This window comes from Hyaena hyaena, unplaced genomic scaffold (genome assembly GCF_003009895.1).
Source record: "Hyaena hyaena isolate Hyena2069 unplaced genomic scaffold, ASM300989v1 scaffold_7, whole genome shotgun sequence".
Classification (NCBI taxonomy): domain Eukaryota; kingdom Metazoa; phylum Chordata; class Mammalia; order Carnivora; family Hyaenidae; genus Hyaena; species Hyaena hyaena.
In genome coordinates this window covers 5,500,267-5,519,081 of record NW_024080639.1, presented here as the reverse complement: position 1 = coordinate 5,519,081, position 18,815 = coordinate 5,500,267, and the positions used below count along the sequence as shown (strand labels likewise).

The 18,815-nt window shown below is 54.2% G+C and overlaps 1 protein-coding gene across 1 annotated transcript in view; it reads right to left on the bottom strand.

Annotated features, from left to right (window-relative positions):
- The window catches only part of ZNF423 (zinc finger protein 423), a 329,749-nt gene that overhangs the window by 135,433 nt on the left and 175,501 nt on the right, over positions 1-18,815 (bottom strand). Inside the window, exon 4 of the mRNA XM_039242393.1 lies at positions 871-4,085. Within this exon, the coding sequence (XP_039098324.1) occupies positions 871-4,085 (3,215 nt within the window). The remainder of the gene's footprint in view (positions 1-870; positions 4,086-18,815) is intronic.

The window sequence follows — 18,815 nt, the reverse complement described above, 5'->3', positions numbered from 1 at the left end:
GAGCCAGGCAGGCTCTGGGCCCGCCATCAGGTGCTCCTTGGCCTTGGCACCCAGAGCCCATGTGGACCCTCTCTGAGCCCGAACTGCCCCTGCGTCGCTGAAACCTACCAGTTAGGGGCCTATGATCTCCCCTAGTCTGGAAGCCCCCAAAGAAGGGTCCATTTCTGACCCTCCTTGACTACCAGGCACATACTCGGTGCTCAGGACAAATCTGAGGAATGAACGAATGAATGAATGAATGAATGAATCAGTCAGTCCGTCACTAATGAGAACAGTAACGGGATCCATCCCTAAGGACTTCCAGGCACCAGCAGCCGCACAACTATAATGATGTACTGTTGATGATGACCTGGTGATCACAGCTCACATGATCAGGCCCTAACTGAGTGCAGGTCCTGAGCCCTGTGTGTGGATATTAGCTCTATGGACTACCAAAAGATTCCTAAATCTGAAGTCCAGAAAGCAAAGGGACTTGCCCAAAGAGCCTCAGCAAGCAAGTGATTGAGTCCACCTCACATCTGTAAGAAAGACGACAGCCACACGGAAGGAGCATTTGCTGTGTTTCAGCCAGTGCGTCAGGCCCTTTACCCATGTGACATCACAGGTCCCCAAAAGCAATCCCGTGAAGTCCAGTTGTCCTTCCCCTTTCACAGGTGACCACTTGACAAACGAGGCTGAGAGAGAGAATTAACATCTACCATGTCACACGGCTGAGGGAAATGGCAACCCTGGGGATGGCCTCGGAGTCTCCCGCAGAGCGGACCTGCCCGGCGGCTGCACGACCGTGCTGCTTCTCCGGGCTGCTAAAGGGACCGACACCAGGAGACACAGAGCTCAGGGGGAGCCCCAAGGAGCAGGGCAGCCTCTTACCCGGGGCACTGGCGACGTCTGGGCGCCTTTCCGGGGCCCACTGGTCTCCGGCGTGAGGTCGCGATGGTCCACCTGCACGTGGCTCTCCAGGTCCTCGGCACTCTCGAACTTGACGCTGCACTCCGGACAGCGGAGGCCGGCGCAGGGCCGGTCGGCGGGCTCGGGCGGGGCCAGGCCGCCCACCTGTCCGTTGGCGCTGCGGGCCATGCAGCCGGCACAGAGGCCATAGGGGAGCCCGTTGACGTCGAGCTTCACCAGGTCCTGCTTGCTGCGGAACTCCTTGAGGCACAGGGCACACTTGTAGAGCTTCTGCAGCCCCTGGCCATTGGGGGAGGACGCGGCCGAGCTGCCCGCCAGCTTCTGCATGTGGAAGGTGCCGTGGATCTTGAGCTCCAGCGTGGAGGTGACCGTCTGCATGCACACCACGCAGCGGAAGCCCGTGAGCGAGTTGCGCAGGTCGGGGTGCATCTGACAGTGCTCGATAAACTCCTCCTCGCTCTGCAGGGGCATCTTGCAGATGCGACAGGTGCCTGTGTCCAGGCTCTTGCTGTGGGTCACCTTGTGCTCGGTGAGCGTCAGCAGGGAGGGGAAGCGCTCGCCGCAGATGGGGCACATGTAGTGCTTGGCGGGGCCCCGGTGCGTCTGCAGGTGCTCCCGGAGCCCGTTCTCCGAGAAGAAAGTCCGCGAGCACACGTTGCACTTGTGGCTGCCCTTGATGAACTCAGCCTTCTTGCGCGAGCCGTCGTCCTCCCCGGGCCGGATGTTGTGGTCCCGCAGCCTGTGGTTCTGCAGCAGGACCTCCATGGTGTAGGCCGCCCCGCAGATGTCGCAGCCGTACATGGGCTCCGACGCGTCTACGTCGTCCTCGCTGGCCTCTTGACTGTTGGGCGCCTCGGGGTTCTTAAGCAGCATGCCCTGCAGGTCGGCCGGCTCGGCCTTCTTGCCGGCGGCGGGGGGCACCCCGTTGGCCGTGCCGTTCTCGGTGGCAGCGTCGAACACACAGTGCTTCTCCCGCAGGTGCTTCTCCAGCAGGATGATGGCGTGGAAGGCCTTGCTGCAGAACTTGCAGTTGTACTTCTTGCTGTGCGTGGTGATGTGGCACTGCAGCTCCACCTCGGTGCTGAAGGTCTCCCCGCAGAAGATGCACTTGTGTGCCTTGGCTGGGTTGCCCAGGTGGCTGTGTTTGACGTGCACCTGCAGGTCGGCCTCCTTGCGGAAGTCCCAGTTGCAGGCCGTGCAGCGGTACATCTTCTTCTCGTTGCTGTGCTTCACTGCCAGGTGCACCTGGATGGACACCTTGGAGTCGAAGACCTCCTGGCACAGGGTGCAGTGGTACAGCACGAACGTGTGCATGTCGAGCAGGTGCTTCTGCAGGTCGTCCACGGAGGAGAACTGCTTGTCGCAGCTCTCGCACACGTAGTGGGTCGACGTGGTCATGTAGTGCACCGTCAGGTGCTGCAGGAGGGACTCCTGGGAGTCAAAGTCCTCTTTGCACTGGGGGCATGCCTGCTTCCGCAGCAACAGCTCCAGGTGCAGCTTCAGGTGGGTCTGGAAGCTCTCGAAGTTGGAGAACTTGAGGTCGCACTGATTACAGGGATACTCGCCATTGGAGATGGAGTTGGCACTGGCCGAGAGCCGCTGCCGCTTCGGGGAGGACACCTCCACGTCGGACGAGACCGGGCTCTGCTCCGCCTTGGACTTCTTGCTGTGGGCGAGCGGGATGTTCTTGTGATTCTCCTTGATGTGCTTGGTGAGCTTCAGGATGGAGCCGAAGATGGGCGAGTTGGTGCAATAGGGACAGGAGTAGACCTCCATGAAGGACTGCGCGGGCTGCACGACCGGGGACTCCAGCTTGGCGCTGCCGACGCCGCAGTGGGCCTGCTGGATGTGCTCCGTGAGGGAGGACTCCGTAAGGAAGCCCATGGAGCACTGGTTGCAGAAGAAGGCGTTATTGCCGTCGGGTGGGTTGACGTTGGGACCGCAGTGGGAGACGCGGATGTGCTCCTGCAGGCTGTTGATGTCAGCGAACATCTCGGGGCAATAGTTGCAGTGGAAGGCGGAGATGTTGCCGAACTGCATCACGGGGTAGGCGTGGTTCTTGTGCAGCTTGCGCACGTGCTCGTTAAGGTTGTACAGGGTGGGCATGGAGTCCAGGCAGATCTGGCACGTGTGGCTCTGCTGGGGCTTGTCCGCGTGGATGGTCTTCAGGTGGATCTCCAGCACGGCCAGGCTGTTAAAGTCCCGCTTGGAGCAGTAAGGGCAGCTGTAGACCACCTTGGACCAGCCCTGCCCGTCATCCCGCATCTTCTTCTGGCCCCGCAGCGGCTTCAAGGTGGAGTCCGGCGTGGAGCCGCGCTCCACGGAGGCGCTGGAGTCTGGCGTGGCACTGCTCATGGAGGCCACGCTGCCCAGCACGGGGTCGGGGCTGACGCTGTGGTTGCTGGAGTCGGGCTGCCGGTGGCTGTCCAAGTGGCAGTAGACGCCCTCTACCGAGGAGAACTGCTCGGGGCACATGGGGCACTTGTGTTTCTGGTTGGCGTGGGCTTGGTGGATGTGGGCGAGCAGGGCGTTCTCATCGACGAAGACCTCGGGGCAGTGGATGCACTGCAGGTCGGCCTTCTCGGAGAGCTGGGGGTGGCGGGTGAGCACGTGCTTCTCCAACTCCTCGGTCTGGCTGAAGGTGTCCTCGCAGTAGTCGCACATGAAGTCGTCCTTCTTGGCCTCCTTCTCCGACTTGGCCAGGTGCTCCTTGTTCTTCTTGTGCGCCTGCATGTGGCTCTGCAGCGAGCTGGTGGAGGAGAAGCCGCGCTTGCACACGGTGCACTTGAAGGGCTTGCTGGAGCTGTGGGTCTTCAGGTGGATCTTGAGGTGGTCGCTGCGGGAGAAGGCCGCCTCGCACTCGTGACAGTGGTACTTCTTGTCGCCCGTGTGCAGCTTGATGTGCCGGTCGCGGCTCCTCTTGTGCTTGAAGAGGCGGCTGCAGTAGGTACACTTGAACGGCAGCTTGTCGCTATGGATCTGCTCGTGCCTCTTCAAGTAGCTCAGGCGGATGAAGGACTTGTCGCAGAACTGGCAAGGGTATGGCAGGCCCGTGCCCCCTTCCTCCTCGCCCAAGCCGAGGTCACACCCATCTCCGATCATCTGCGTGGGTGATGCAACATCCTTGCTGGAGGGAGACGAGGCCACCCAGGAGAGTTGCGGGTCGTCGTCACCATCTGCAGGGGGAAGGCGGAAAGGAGATTAGAGGCAATTCCCAGGGCCGCCGAGAAACAAGGGCAGAGCCAGCTTCCCGACAGCTCGCGGGCTGAGGCTGTGCAGCTGGCCAACGGCTGCGGGGGAGTCAGAGAAGCGAGGCCGGGGAGCCGGAAGCAAGTGGACACGGGGACCGTCGGTCGGCGGGAGGGGGGGTCAGAGGGGTGGCAGGATACAGAGGGGACAGGCCTTTCTCCTCAGCACCACCTGCCTGGGCCTCACTGGACGCCATACGCCCTGGGGGAGGTGAGGTCCCGGGCACTTCCCTGATGGTTCTCGGGGATGCAGCCTGGAGAAAGTCACCGGAAATGACCTCACAATCCATCAGACCCGCAGGCCAAAAGGAGGCAAGTCCTCAGCTGATCAAGACCTGGGGATTGACTCCCCCTCCAGCCCCTAGTCCTGGTGGGAAATTCCACTTGTCTTTAGGGGCAAAGGTAAAACCTTGCAAGAAAATGAAATGCACCTTTATCGAATGCTGCTTCACCACATGTGGGGAGGGAGCTGGCTCTGCTGCTTCACCGAGCAGACAGACTTATGAGGTCCAAGTCACGGGCACATGGCATCAGACCCAGGAGCACAAGCAGAAATAAGCAAAAGGTACTTGACAAGGATTTGTGGGGCTCCCAGCACAAAACATCCTAAGGTAGGGGTGCTTGCTCTGTTCCCAGGGTCCTGAGAGGTGGCCTGATGTGGGGCGATTAGGGGATGGGCCAGGGCCCAGATGGCCCCAGAGCGCAGAGTCCAGTGGGCCCTTAAGCCCACCTTGGCAGGTGGGGGAGGCCGTCCTTGCACAGATGTCCACATGGCCCAGCCTCCCCAGCCTCCACTGGCCCCATCCAGCCTCACAGGAAAACTAAAGAAACTAAGGGCTGGCCGTTTCTGGAAAAACAAAGGCACACAGGACACTGTAAACAGCTAGTGAAGTTCCCCGAGCCTTGGTGGGGGTTGGACCAAGCCAGCCCAAGCAGGGAGCGAGTTCCTCAGCTCAAGTTTCCCATCAGGTGGATTTAAAACTTAATAATGAATGAAACGGACCGCAGGCTGCTACGGGCAGGGGAGAGACAAACAAAAGCTCAGATTTGGCTGCACTGACCTTGCTCTTGTAACCCCAAGGAAATAAACCCCTGCCCCTGCCAACAGAGCTTAGTCTCCAGAAAAAGCCTCACAGGTGTAACCCAGAAAGTCGGGGCCGGAGGCAGCCCAGATCCTCCGGAAGGGGAGAGGAGGGGGCCCACAGTCCCAGGCACAGGCACACATAAACACACTCACACACACAGTCACACACAGCCACCATGCTCTGCACATGCACATCCGCTCACACACCGTACTCCCCCTACGGCTCGCACACACGCATGCACACACATACATGCTCACTCACCTGCAGACACGTGGTCACACTCGCCACAGCCACAGGCATGGCCGCGGCCCTAAGGGTCCCGCACGCCCAGGCTCTCACAGCCGCCTCTGCTGTCTCAGGCCAACCGCCAGACTTTACAAGAGAGTAAGCCCAGCTGCAGGGTCTTGAGGGGTCCCTCAGGGCTGGCTCTGAGCCTGCTTCTAGACTCCACCCACCACCCCGGTGTCCACCCTGGCCCCTGGCCCTGCCCCTGACCGTGTGAGATCTGCCTGACCCCAGCTGGCCGTGACGGCAAAGCTCTGCCAGGGAGGATGAGGCTCTCTCCAAAGCTCGCAGCCCCGAGTCCCATACCTCCCGGCAGCCTCTGCACCTCTGACGCCCAGCCGCCCAGCCCAGCACGGGGAGCCTCCCAGAACATCCTCCTGGGGTGAGGGCGCCTGCTCCCCTGGGGGCCTCCCATTACAGGGCCCTTTGGACGGAAAGGGAAGGATGCAGCCGCTGCCACGACTCCTCCAATTAGATGCGGTGGGAAATGCCCCGGCCCCTGCCTGGTGAGTCCCAGCTCTTGCCAGCTGGGCTCCGCGGGGCGCAGACAAAGGGACCCAAGGGAGGAGATGGCTGGGGCTGGGGCAGCTGGGGGACCTGCGGGACCCCCGCCCCCTGGCCAGGCTCAACTGGCTTTTTATTATTTTGATGTCTTTGCTCAGACACACTCAAGCTGCCACGGAGCCCTTCCTGTGTGCCTGGTGCTCTGCTAAGTGCTTTTCTCACAACCACCGCTCAGACAGGAGCCAGGGCCCCTCCCACGGCACAGGCGAGGAAACTAAGGCACAGCCACAGAGACTTTCCACAGGAGATGGATGACAGCAGCAGGACTGCCCACAGGCGGCCCCTCGCCCAGCACGTGGGCGTGGATGGATCTCCTCTGGTCACTCAGAGAAGACGGCCGCTGCACAGGGGAGAAAGTCACGGGCTGGGTCTCCTTTGAGTTCTCCGTGACGGCAGCCCCGCTTTCTGCGTTCAGGGAGGGGCCCCCAGAGACCAGAGAGGTGCAGGCACTCAAAGGGCTGCTGAGTGGAGGACACAGGCTCGAACCCAGGTCAGCTCAAGGGTGAGTGAGACAAGGAAGACACTGCCCGAAAGATCTAGCCTGGTCATGTCCCTCGGCCAGTGTTCATTTGCTCCCGAGCCCTGCACCCCTCCCCCCCAACAGAGAACGAGAGAAGAGCCCTGCACTCAAAACCCCTTTCCTCCATTTATTCATCAGCCCAGGTGAATTCCTCTTAACCTCTCAGACTCAGTTTCCACATGTGAAAAAAAGAGAACCATCGTGAGAAACAGATGAGAAAAATTAATGCGAAAAAGCACTATTTGGGGCACCTGGATGGCTCAGTTAAGCATCTGCCTTCTGATTTCAGCTCAAGTCATGATCTCACAGGTCGTGAGTGGGAGCCCTGCATCTGGCAATGTGCTGATAGCATAGAGCCTGCTTGGGATCCTCTCTCTCTCTCTCTCTCTCTCCATCTCTGCCCCTCCCCTGCTGGCGTGCACTCTCTCTCAAACACATAAATAAGCTTCAAAAGTATTTTTAAAAATAAAACTTAACTGTTAAAAAAAGAGAGAGAGAGAGAAAGCACTTACCTGAAATGTCCAGCAAAGGCACATCTAGAGACCCAGAGAGCAGACTCGTGGTTGCCTGAGGCTGGAACAAGAGCAAGAACGACTGCAAACTGGGAAGAGCCATCCCTGGAAGATCATGGAAATGCCCTAAAACCAGACTGCGGCGAGCGCCGCACAGCTCTACTAAGTTGCTAATTGCTCGCTTAAAACAAGTTAAGTTTATGGTGTGCAAATTATACTTCAACGAAGCCGTGAAACGAAAGCACTATTTGGCCAATAATAATAATTAGCACTAATTAGTACCACGAGTGCTAATGATACCAGTAGCTGCATTTCTTGCGCAGGCCTCGAGTGCCAACGCCATGTTCAGGGCTTCTATTGCCTCAGTTAATCTCGTTCCAACCTCACAACCATTGGTGACATCCCGTTTTTGAGATGAGGAAGCTGAGGCCCAGAGGGGTGCGTACCTTGCCCTCAGTCACACGACCAGATGCCCCCGTGGTGTCTGGCCAGAGCACGAAGTCTCCCAACAGTACGGGATCTATTCACCCAATGGTAGACCGGCCTGCCTGGCGCCACAGTCCCTGAGGCCCATTGCTGGGCTGCCTGGTTGGCTTTCTTTTTCGTCAAACAAGTTTCAAAACTAAAGCAAAGCACATTATTCTGGGAGCAACAAACTGAGCAACTGCTGAGATTCTAATCATCTGAAGGGAAATGACAATAAGGTCTCTGACGCTGAAAAGGCCCAATCAGGGGAAGCATGTATGTTGACATGTAAAGTCCCAAACTCAGACTGCACTGTTGAAAGCCTTTTGTTCTAACTATTTTTTTCTGAGAGACAGAGAGAGGCAGCATGAGCAGGGGAGGGTCAGAGAGAGAGGGAGACACAATCTGAAACAAGTTCCAGGCTCTGAGCTGGCTGTCAGCACAGAGCCCGAAACGAGGCTCGAACCCACAAACCATGAGATCACGACCTGAGCTGAAATTGGACGCTTAACTGAGTGAGCCACCCAGGCACCCCGAAAGCGTTTTGTTCTAAAAACACTGAAACTTAGCTGCTGCCAGGCCACCCCTGCAAGTACACTTTGCTTTGGGGGTGCTCAGATTAATGCTCTAGGAGCAGGCTAGGGAGACATCGGGGCTGGAGCACCCAGGATGTACGGGCAGGGATGCCAGCAGAGGATGAGGGCTCCCTCCCTCACAGCAGTAACGCTCCCCTCGCAGGCACACACACACCACACACGTGAGGCCAGCACAGCACACACTCTCTGGCTGATGTGCACAAAGGGAAGGGGTGCAGAAATGGGGCACAGGTGATCTCAAGAGCCCCTTCAGCTAGAATGTTTCAGAACTCAGGGAGAAGGGAGGTGCAAGAAAAGTCCAGTTCAACCTTCTACATTTTGATTTCCAAGTAAATGCTTGTCCGAACTTTACTATTGCTGGGCATTCTTCCAAGGGCTTTGCACATGTTAACACATGCAATTCTCTCAACAGCCCAATCAGATGTGCACTGTTATTAACTCCATTCACAGGGGAGAAAACCGAGGCCCAGAGAAGCTGAGTAACTTGCTAGTGCCACACAGCTGGCAGGCAGGGGAGCCAGGATTCAATCCCGGCTGCCTTCATCCTCAATTTCCCACTGCTTCTCTCCTTTGGGAGGGAGCACTGTCACAGGAGGTCAAGTGGGAAAGGCAGTGACTAATGCAGGCCCTTGTCTTCCCCTCCCCCTAGAATGAGTACAAAGTAACGTGACAAAATGAGTAGAAGAATCACTTGCAAAATGAAGATTAAAGTCATTTAAAAATGACTAATCCCGCAAAAAGGCCTGGTAGGAAATGGGTTATGTGAGGCTTTTGCTGTCTGCTACAGGAAGAGAACAAAAACGAGTGTAAGAGGGGAGAAATTTCGATAAAAATTCAATTAGGTAGCAGAAAGAACACTGACTGGCCTTCAGGACACTTCAGCAGCAGAAAGTGCAGGGTGGACCCCAAGCTCACGTGCCTGCGCTGGGTCAGGTCTGCAGGCAGACTCTGTGGCCGGCAGAGCAGAGTGACTACCATCCGGATGGCTGGGAGCCTTGGCCTCAGGGCTCTTCTGGTCACAGAGAATCAGGTCACAGCTGCCAAGGAAATGCCTGGACAGAAGAGGGACAGCGGCTGGCCCATGGGCCACATGAGTGAGCAGAAAGGGGCACCTTCCTACCATGGCGGAGAGGCAGGAAGAAGTGAGACCCTGCTACCAAAGTCTGCAAGAGGAATAAATGATTCTGAACAGAGCCCTGGGAGGTACCCTGCCGCGGACGTGAAGGGCAAAAGAACAGATGTCCAGCAGCTCCAGGTTTCTAGGACATTCCTGAGCTAGACAGCCATCCAAGTGGATGAAAATGACCAGATATTCCAGACCATGAAAGAAGGCTGACGTCCAGCAAGCAAGGTACCTGGGGGACAGTGTGATGGGGGCAGAAGAAAGGGAGCAGGACAGAGAGTCCAGAAAATTCTAGGCCTCGGCTCCCTCTGCTATAAAATGGGAAGCTGAAATTTTGGTCTCCAAGGTCCCTTCAGGACGAATATAAAGGTCATTTTGGACACGATTCCAACCACCCAGATTCTCTCCATGAGAGCCACATAAAGGCCTATTCTTTGTGAAGCCCCAGGTCTCCTCACCGCTATCCCATTTCCTTAGGAAAATGAAAATTTCCAAGGAGACAAGTTCCCTACCGGACAAAGTTCTATGGTGCTCCAAGGGTGGCCTCCCCTGTGCTTCCATTGGGAGAATCATCGTGATTCTCATCGTGATGGGAACCATTTTTCTGCAGCTCGGAGGAATGGGAACGCAGACTCGGGAACCATTGACGTCAATCCTGTAGGATTCCGAAGGACCAGAGACAGAAGGGAACTTCCAGGGATGATAAATTGGAAGCGGCTGCCTAGAGTACTGAGTTCAGAAGGATTATAAGGCCGTATCTGGGCTCAGAAAGAAATGAGTGCTGAAATCAATTGGTGATGTCTGCCGTGAGCACAGGTCTGTCCAAGTGGAATGCTCAAAGGGCACTGAGCAAATTGGAGGAAGGAGTCTCCTGACCCCAGTGCTAGAGAAGAGTCACCTAGCCAGTGAGTTTCCTCCTCCAGGAAAGGAACTGCCCATCTACTCTGAAAAGAGAGACCCTGGGGCAGCGTCCCAAAAATCCTGTTGTTCAAGCAGAGACCATAGGGCCTGGAAGACACCTGATGCTGTGCTGTGATCTGAAGGGGCTCTCTAGCCAGAAAGAAGGGTCCACCCCACCCCTGGCTGATGAGAAGGCCTGGCCACAGCAGGCACAGAGCAGCCTGGGTGTCCAAGGATAGCAGATCGATGTTCCCAGAGCCCGAGGTGAGAAGAGCAGGAAGACACCTGAATAGGCTCAGTGCACTCCACAGACCACACTCCCCACAGGGCAGCCAGAACCCAAACAGGCGTCTTTCCAGGCATGAAAGGATCCAAACTCAGCTGAGGGGGCATCTGGCCATATTCCCGAGCTCTTCTCGGGAAACTTCAGATCCACCCAGCTGTGCCTCTGCTGGAAGCCTGGGGCAGCACATGGGTGCACTGGGCAAACCCTGAGGCTCTCTCCTCGGGCCGCTTCCAGCAAACTGTGCTGTGAGCTCCCCTCTCAGCAAACCTCAGGCATGCAGGGGCCTGGATCCCAGGGCACGAAGGCCCAGGAGGAGACAAGGGCCGCCAGACCAGAGCTCCCAGGCTGGGAGGGGCACCTTCACCACCTCAGTGCCTCCCAAGGACCCAGCTCCCAGAGACAGAATCTAGCCTCAAACTAGGCCTGAGGGAGAGGGGCCACAGACATCAAGTGGACCAAGTGCCTGCCCTGTTTCTGACCTCCAACCAGGTGCCAAAGCTGGGCATCCATCCCAGAATATTCCTCAACTCAATGACATCCACACATGCCGAGTCAACACACGCCGAGCGCAAGGGGAAGGGGAGGGAAGCGAGAAGAAGTTCACAACCCATCACTCATCTTATTTCATAGATGGGGAACCTGAGGCCATACAGCAAAGAGCAGACAGATGCAGGACCAGAGTCGTAAAAACCACAGTACTTACTGCTTATGGAACATTCTCTACAAGCCAAGTTCTTTGCTAGCATGTTCTCATTTGATTCTCACACACACGAGGACGTAGGTACTGTTACTGTCCCCTTCTTTATAACTGCAGACTGAGGCTCCAAGCCCTGGGCACACACAGCTAGTGAGCGGTAGATGTCCCCCGCACCCCCAGTCACTCACTAACCATTAGACTATCCTGCCTCCCCTGCCCTAAATGCTGGTTCAGGCCCCACCACTGCAGAAGCCGCTCCCTTGTTCTTGAGGCCCACCGTGCACCAGCACAAGCACCTATGGCTCAAGGAGAGCCAGGAGGAGCCACGCTCCATAGTCCCACCTGCCACAAAAGCAAAGTCCTATCCTGAAATGGATTAGCAGGCCAGGCTGGCTCTGAGACCAAGCCCCAGTGAGTGTAGCCAGCCTCTTTCCTCCCTTGAAGGCAGATAATGCAGGCTAGAAGTGTGCAGAGCCAAACCAGGAGGTGGTGGTAAGCAGAAAAACGACCACTCCCCTCCCAGGAATGTCCATATCCTCACCCCCAAAACCTATGAATATGTCACATTACAAGGCAAAAGGGGAATTAAGGTTATAGGTGGAATTAAAGCTTGCTCATGGACCTTAAAATACAGAGATTATCCTGGATTATCTGGGTGGGCCACATGTAATCCCAACCGGTCCTTAAAATGTGGAAGAAAGTGGCAAAAGAGGAGGCCAGGATGACATAATGCCACAAGCCAAGTAATGTGGGCAGCTTCTAAAAACTAGAAAGGCATGGAAACAGACTCTCCCCTTACAGCCTCCAGAAAGGAACGCAGCCCCAGATGACGCCATAATTTTAGCCCCATGAGATCCGCATCAGCCTTCTAACCTACAGAACTGTAAGAAAGTAATTTTTGTTGTGTTAAGCTACTAAGTGTATGGTAATTTGTTACAGCAGCAATCGGAAACTAATGCAGATTTTGCTTCCAAGAGAGAAGTGCTGCTATAATAAATACCTTAAAGTGTGGAAGTGGCTTTAGAATTGGACAGGGAACGGCAGTCAGAATTTCTAGAAGCATGATAGAAAAGCCTACACTGCCTTCAAAAGATTGTTCATAGAAACAGGGATGTTAACGACTCTATTGGTGACGATGTAGAAAGAAGGAAGGAGTACAATGAAGAAAACCTAAACCACCATAGAAAATACCTGAATAATCATGACCAGACTGTTAAGAGAAATGTGTACATTAAAGGCACTGATGGTAAGGGCTGAGAAGAAAATGAGGAACAGGATACTAGAAACTGGGAGGAAGAGATCCCTATTAGATAGCGGCAGAAAGCTCAGTGGAATTGTGTCCCACAATTACGCGGAAAGCAAAACTTGTAATGGATAAAAAGGGACATTTAGCTGAAGAGATTTCCAAGCAAAATGTTGGAGGCACGGCCTGGTTTCCTCTTACTGCCTATAGTAGAAAAGAAAGAGCTAAATCAACAGAGCCGTTAAACAAAAAGGAAGCCAAGAATTGATAACTTTGGAAATTCTCAGTCTACCCAGATTGCAAAAGACATTATAATTAAGAGATTCTCTAACAGAAAAGCGCACTCTAGAGAGAAGGCTGAAGGTACGACTGTACATTGTGTTAACATCTCAGAAAAATCCAAAGCTCGGAGTATTCAGTCACATGAAAGGTTCTTTGAAAAGATTAAGTGTGTGACTCACAGATGCCCTACCTCAAACCAGAGAGCGTCTAGGAAATTTGAGGGCTGGGGGGGGGGGGGTGTTCTCTGGAACCATCTCAGTAGAAGCCAAAAGTAGAGATAGGATCATCTCGAAAATATCTGCGGAGGAGCCTGTTATCTAATAGAGTAGATCCCCATGACATACAGAGGAGACCCACAAGGTTCTTGAGAACGTTGTAGCTGCAGAAACACAGCCAGCTTGGACCAAAAAGGACAGAGATGAAAGAAGGTTGTCAGGCTCCCAAAATTCTACAGCAGAAAACAGGCTAATAAAACTACTCAGCTGCAAACATGTGCTACCTTTCATTTTAAAAAATAAAATAAAAAAGATGACTCAGAGGGCGGAACCTCATGTCCAGAAGGCAAAGCCACAGCCAGAGGGTAACATTTTGAGGCCAGAGGGTGGGGCTGTGAGCCCAGAGCATGGAGCCTTGGGCCACTGAGAATGACATCATACGGGACTAGGTTCAGATTCTAGCACTATATAACCACAGGCAAGCACATCCCCTCTCTTTGTGTTTTCATCTCCCCAACTCCTGAGAGAAGGAATCAAATAAATGGGTCTCTGAGAGACTCTGTAGCTCTATGAGTCTGCAATCCATTAGTGATGTCTGTCCTGGGCAGAGGAATGAGGAACAGCAGGTAGTAGGCATCCCAGTTTGCTGCTGCTTTGGGCATTTTTTTTTTTCACTGAGCACATGTTTGTCAAGCCTGCTGCATATGCTTGGTCCTCTGAGGGGTATAGAAAGCACTCAGCATTCTTTGGTTGCTATGCTCTTGTCTGCCCAACCTGTCAATCAGTCGCTCATCTAAAGTTGCAGCTCTAAACCAGCACTTTGCCACTTTGAAGCACTCTGAAAGAGAAAGAACGAAAAACTCCTTTGGTCATAGCAATAGTCAGTCCTGCATGCAGATATTAGGTTTTCCTAAAGGGACAGATCGGGGTACAGTGGAAGGGATAGAGGCCCAACCCCTGGGAAATCAAGAGTCTACCCCAGGAAGGAAGGGGATGGGGAAGCTGGAGGGTCTTTCCTCAGAGGTAGGGCAAGGAGCCCCCCAGAGGCTACCAGAAGCTGACGTGGCTCCACCTGAAATCTTAAATTAGAACTATGCTATTAGCAAAGATAATAGCAGCTTGTATTCACCCTCCCCTCCTCCAGGGAGCTCAGAGTGCCTTTGTGGATAGGATCTCAGCATCCCTAGTGAGGCCACATCAAGGGGAAGGGGGGTGTGGGGGTTCTTTCAGTTTGGGGATAAAAACTAAGAGGGTTGGGGCATCAGGGGGTCTGCGGCGGCACCGTAGGGGTGGAGACTGGCATGCAGAGGTCAATGGCTCAATATTGAGAAAAGGGGGAAAGCTATTCTTGCCCTTGGGGCTGCTTCTCCAGCTGGTCCTGGGGGGCAAGGAGTGGGACCCTCTTCTCTGCCCTGCCTCAAAGGGGCACTTAGCACATAACCTCTGAAGGGCTGCAGACTGTGGGCCATTGACCAGGCATGTCTTTCTCCAGACGGCCATGGGGTGTGCTAAAATACACCTGTCAGCAAACAGTGGCCATCAAAGTCCTTAGGAAAACTTCCAGGAGCTCAGATCATTAGTGTAATTGTAAAGAGACTCGGTCCACTGTAGGGAGACATCAATGGGGTGATAGCAGAGCCCTGGGGAAGAGCACGGGCTCACTTAGACTGAGCTGCCGCTCCTCGGCTGTGTGACTGTGGACAACTTACTGCACCTCTCTGAGCCCCCATTTCCTCATCCATTGGATGGCAATCGTAAGAGCAGCAACCTTCCAAAATGCGTAATGTGTATGTGCTGCTAAGCACTCACTGAATGTCAGCTAAAGAAAATAAGGCAATTGCTGGTATAACTTTAGCATTAATTGTAAGTGCCCTCAAGTGTGTGGCATTTAAAGTTTTGCATGGAAGGTTCACACCCATTATTCCGTCCGACACTGAGCAGCTCTGTAAAGCTGTAGAGGTGGTGGGTAGTCCCCTATGACAAGCAGGCAGGGTGGCATGCACACAGGTATCTGGAGCAGAGCCCAACATCCCACCCACTGGCTCCCACTCTGGGTAGTCGGGTTCACAGGCTGAGCTGCGTGGTCACCCCACAGACGAGGAAACGGAACAGAAAGGTTAGGTCACATCCTGATGTCAGAAAGCAGACAGTAATTAGAAAAGCTGGGGCTGGACACCCAGCCCAGGGCTCTCAGCCAGCTGCACTGATGAGCCAAGCAGCGGGACACAGATCACCAGGGCTGTCCCCCCACTGGACGGTGTGGGGGCCACCCACTTAACAGTGATTTGGCAAAAATGTTAACATTTAGAACTCAAGAACACCCAAAGTTGTTTTTTTTTTTTTTTAAAGATTTTTATTTATTTCTAGGAGAGAGAGAGAAAGACAGCGTGAGCAGGGGGAGGGTCAGAGAGAGAGGGAGTCACAGACTGAAACAGGCTCCAGGCTCTGAGCTGGCAGTCAGCACAGAGCCCGACGCGGGGCTCAAACCCACTAACCGCGAGATCATGACCTAAGCGAAAGTCGGACGCTTAACCGACTAAGCCACCCAGGCGCCCCAAGAACACCCAAAGTTTTTTAAAACATCCACCTTCATTTCTGGCTTTTCTTTTTTCTTTTTCTTTAGCATTTTTTTTTTAAGTTTGTTTTGAGAGAGGAAGAGAGGGAGAATCCCAAGCACGCTCCACACATCAGCCCCCACTCCTGCTTCCCCTAACAGGGACTGAGACCTGGTGCTGCAGGCTCCACATCTGGCACGTCCACGATGGAGCCGAGCCGCGGCTGCCGGCCTGGACCTGGTGTGCTCGCCAGACCTGCGGGGCTCCCATCCTCACTACAGTGTCCTGGGCCAGCAGCTAGCCTTAGATGCTCAGCTCCACCAAGTGAATTGGCCTCCCTCTGTTTTACAGATGGAGAAACTAAGGTAGTTTCAGCTCAACATAAGATCACGGGAGTAGGGGGCGCCTGGGTGGCTTAGTCGGTTAAGCGTCCGACTTTCGCTTAGGTCATGATCTCGCGGTTCGTGGGTTCGAGCCCCGCGTCAGGCTCTGTGCTGACTGCCAGCTCAGAGCCTGGAGCCTGTTTCAGTCTGTGACTCCCTCTCTCTCTGACCCTCCCCTGCTCACGCTGTCTCTCTCTCTCCTAGAAATAAATAAAACATTAAAAAAAATTTAAAAAAAAAGATCACGGGGGTAGGAGCAGAAGGAGAAAGAAAGAAAGAAAGGCAAGAGCCATATTGGTTTGAATGGACACAGGACATCGAGTGGTCCCAACTTCCCGAGTGCTGATTAACTACCAGGAGGGTCTATGTTAACGGCCAGGAATTAACCCTACAGAAGATGGTTTTCAAAGCAAAGGACAGTTGACCTGCAGAAAGGCCCACGGGGCCCTACCATTTACAATCCCAGGACATGAGAGAGGAAGGAGTTTTCCAGAGCAGCCAGCCCACCCCCCTCATACAGATGGAGAAACTTGCTGGGACATGGACCTGGGCCTCCAGCTCATACAGGGGGCGAGGGGTGAGATCTGAGTCCCTGCACCCACAGGTGCTGCCATCCCAAAGGGCCATCGGACACACAGGACAGGAAGGAGAGGCATCCACCTTTCCCCTTGAAACCTATGACCTCACACACCGCCCAGCCGGTCTGGCCCCTCTATCCCTTAGACAAATTTACTCAGCAGCGATATTGAAAATCCAACTGAGTTTGAGTTTTATTGCAGAAATTAAACAGACTAGAAAAAAGGAACAAAACCAACAAACGAAAAAGCCAGCCCTCGTCAGCTCACCCGAGAATTAACTGTGTTCAAACTAACTAGTGTGGAATGGCATGATCAGGTCCTGCCAGGGAAGAAGGGCCCCCCAGTGTGCCCCAGAGAGAGACTCCCCGCAGCCGGGCACTTGTAGCCGGCGGAGGGGCCGTGGAAGCCTCACGCATCGGCCGCCTGGCCCCGCGGCCACCCGCACGCCCCAGCTCAGCCCTGCCCTCCTCTCGCCTCCCCGGGTGGGGAGGACTCGGCATGTGAAGTCACCTCCGTGAGCCTTCACGAACCAGCACCGCCAAGGGCCAGAGCGAGGGCTCACTGCTCGACTCGAGAGAAAGCAAAATGCTTTCGGGGTTGAATCACTGTTTTTCTTTACTCCCTTTGGAGATCGGCAGAGCCCACATTCGGCCGTGTTCGTGGACCTGGGACTGGAAACAGCTGCGTTCTAATTACATGTAAAGTGTACCAAAACATCCCTTTTATCACAGACTGGAAATCTGTTAGCATCTGTCTCTCCTTTGTTTCTTCCACAAGATACAAGCTTGTTTCTACATTTTTTCTCACCTGTAGCGGTGATTAAAATTCATTATAAATGAAAGGAATGAACAGAGAAACAAGTTCCTCTGTGTACCGTTCTAAACTCAAATTAGAAACAGCTGTTTGCTAATTCATGCAGCGATGTTTTGCCGTGCTCTGTGAATCAATAATAACTCACCCTATTGCTGCGGAAATTTTGGGATAATCCATATATTTAACCCGGCATTGGATTCTCCAGGCAGGATTGCCGCGGCGGAAGCTCGACCTGCCTTCAGGCTGGCTGGCAGGAGGGGACTTGGGTTTGACACTCTGGAAATATCCACAGCTGCCCGGACACAGAGCCCCCACCTCGGGAAGCGCCCGAAACACGGGCCCGGCAGGTCCAGAAGGAAACCCCGAAACAGTATCCTCGTCTCCTCCCTTCCCCCGGAACCACCACTTAAAAAAAAAAAAATCAGCTCTGATTAAACGCAAACCACACACATCCTCCAGCCGCCGGAGGGAACAGCAAAATTAAAAGTCTAATTGGTACCCGGAACAATTTAAAACTATTAAGTATAGGTGAAGCTTTTCTGTAAGAAAATAATCCTTTGATTGGGATTAAGCTTGTTTAGATAGCATTCTTCCCTTCCTTACATTTTAGCTGCAGAAGTCAGAGCCACAGGACTAGAAGTCCTCGAAGCTTCTTAGAAGTGTTCAGCTATCTCCTCCACTGACTTCAGGGAAAAGGGCATCCAGAGTTGTGTGTCCATCTGAGGCTTTGAAAGGGAATGGGTGTTCTGTCTCTTCTGTGGGGAGAGAGGTGAGCAACACCTTTATGTGTGAGCAACCCATACAGTTTCACCAAACCTGCTCTGTCCTGACTAATAGGCACTGGCCCTTCAAGACACTGCCTCCAGGAAGCCCTCCCTGATTCTCTCTGCCACCATTAGTACCTCTCCCTGACCCTGAGACTTCTCACCCTAAACTGTGGCTTTTCGTATCACTGCCTATTTCTGAGTCTATGGGGTACCTCAGTGACCCTGACATCCTTTCCAGCCTGGGATATGGTCTCATTGAGTCATTCTTTGAACTTCAGACAGGTATTACCTCCCACCACCCATGTCGCAGCCCCACCATTCAGCCACAACTGCAGGGCCCTCTGTATGCACCTGGCACGGTGCCCAGCTCTTTGTAAGCTTTCAATCCTCACCTCTGTCCTATGTGGTGAACACCACGACTTCTCCCATTTTACAGGTCAGATACCCGACAATCAGAGAGCGTAAGTACCCCAAGTTTCACAGCACTTTAGTGGAGGGAGTCTGGAATTATCCTTCGTTTCTCCAAAAAGGCATCAGAGCCGCTGCCATCGTCAGAGAGCATGCCTTGCCCGGCCCAGCCTCTGAGCCTTTCTTCAGGCACCAGGGCTCATCACCGCTGCCCCACCCTGGTCACAGCTCACCCACACCCAACCTGTTACTCAGGGCCCAGCTCCACCCACCTGGCAGGCACCCAGCAGGGCTCTCCTGCATGGCCAACAGCCAGACAGGCCCTCGTTTTCTAATGTCCGTTGGGGCCTAAGAAGATGGCAGTCAGTCCAGAGCATCCTG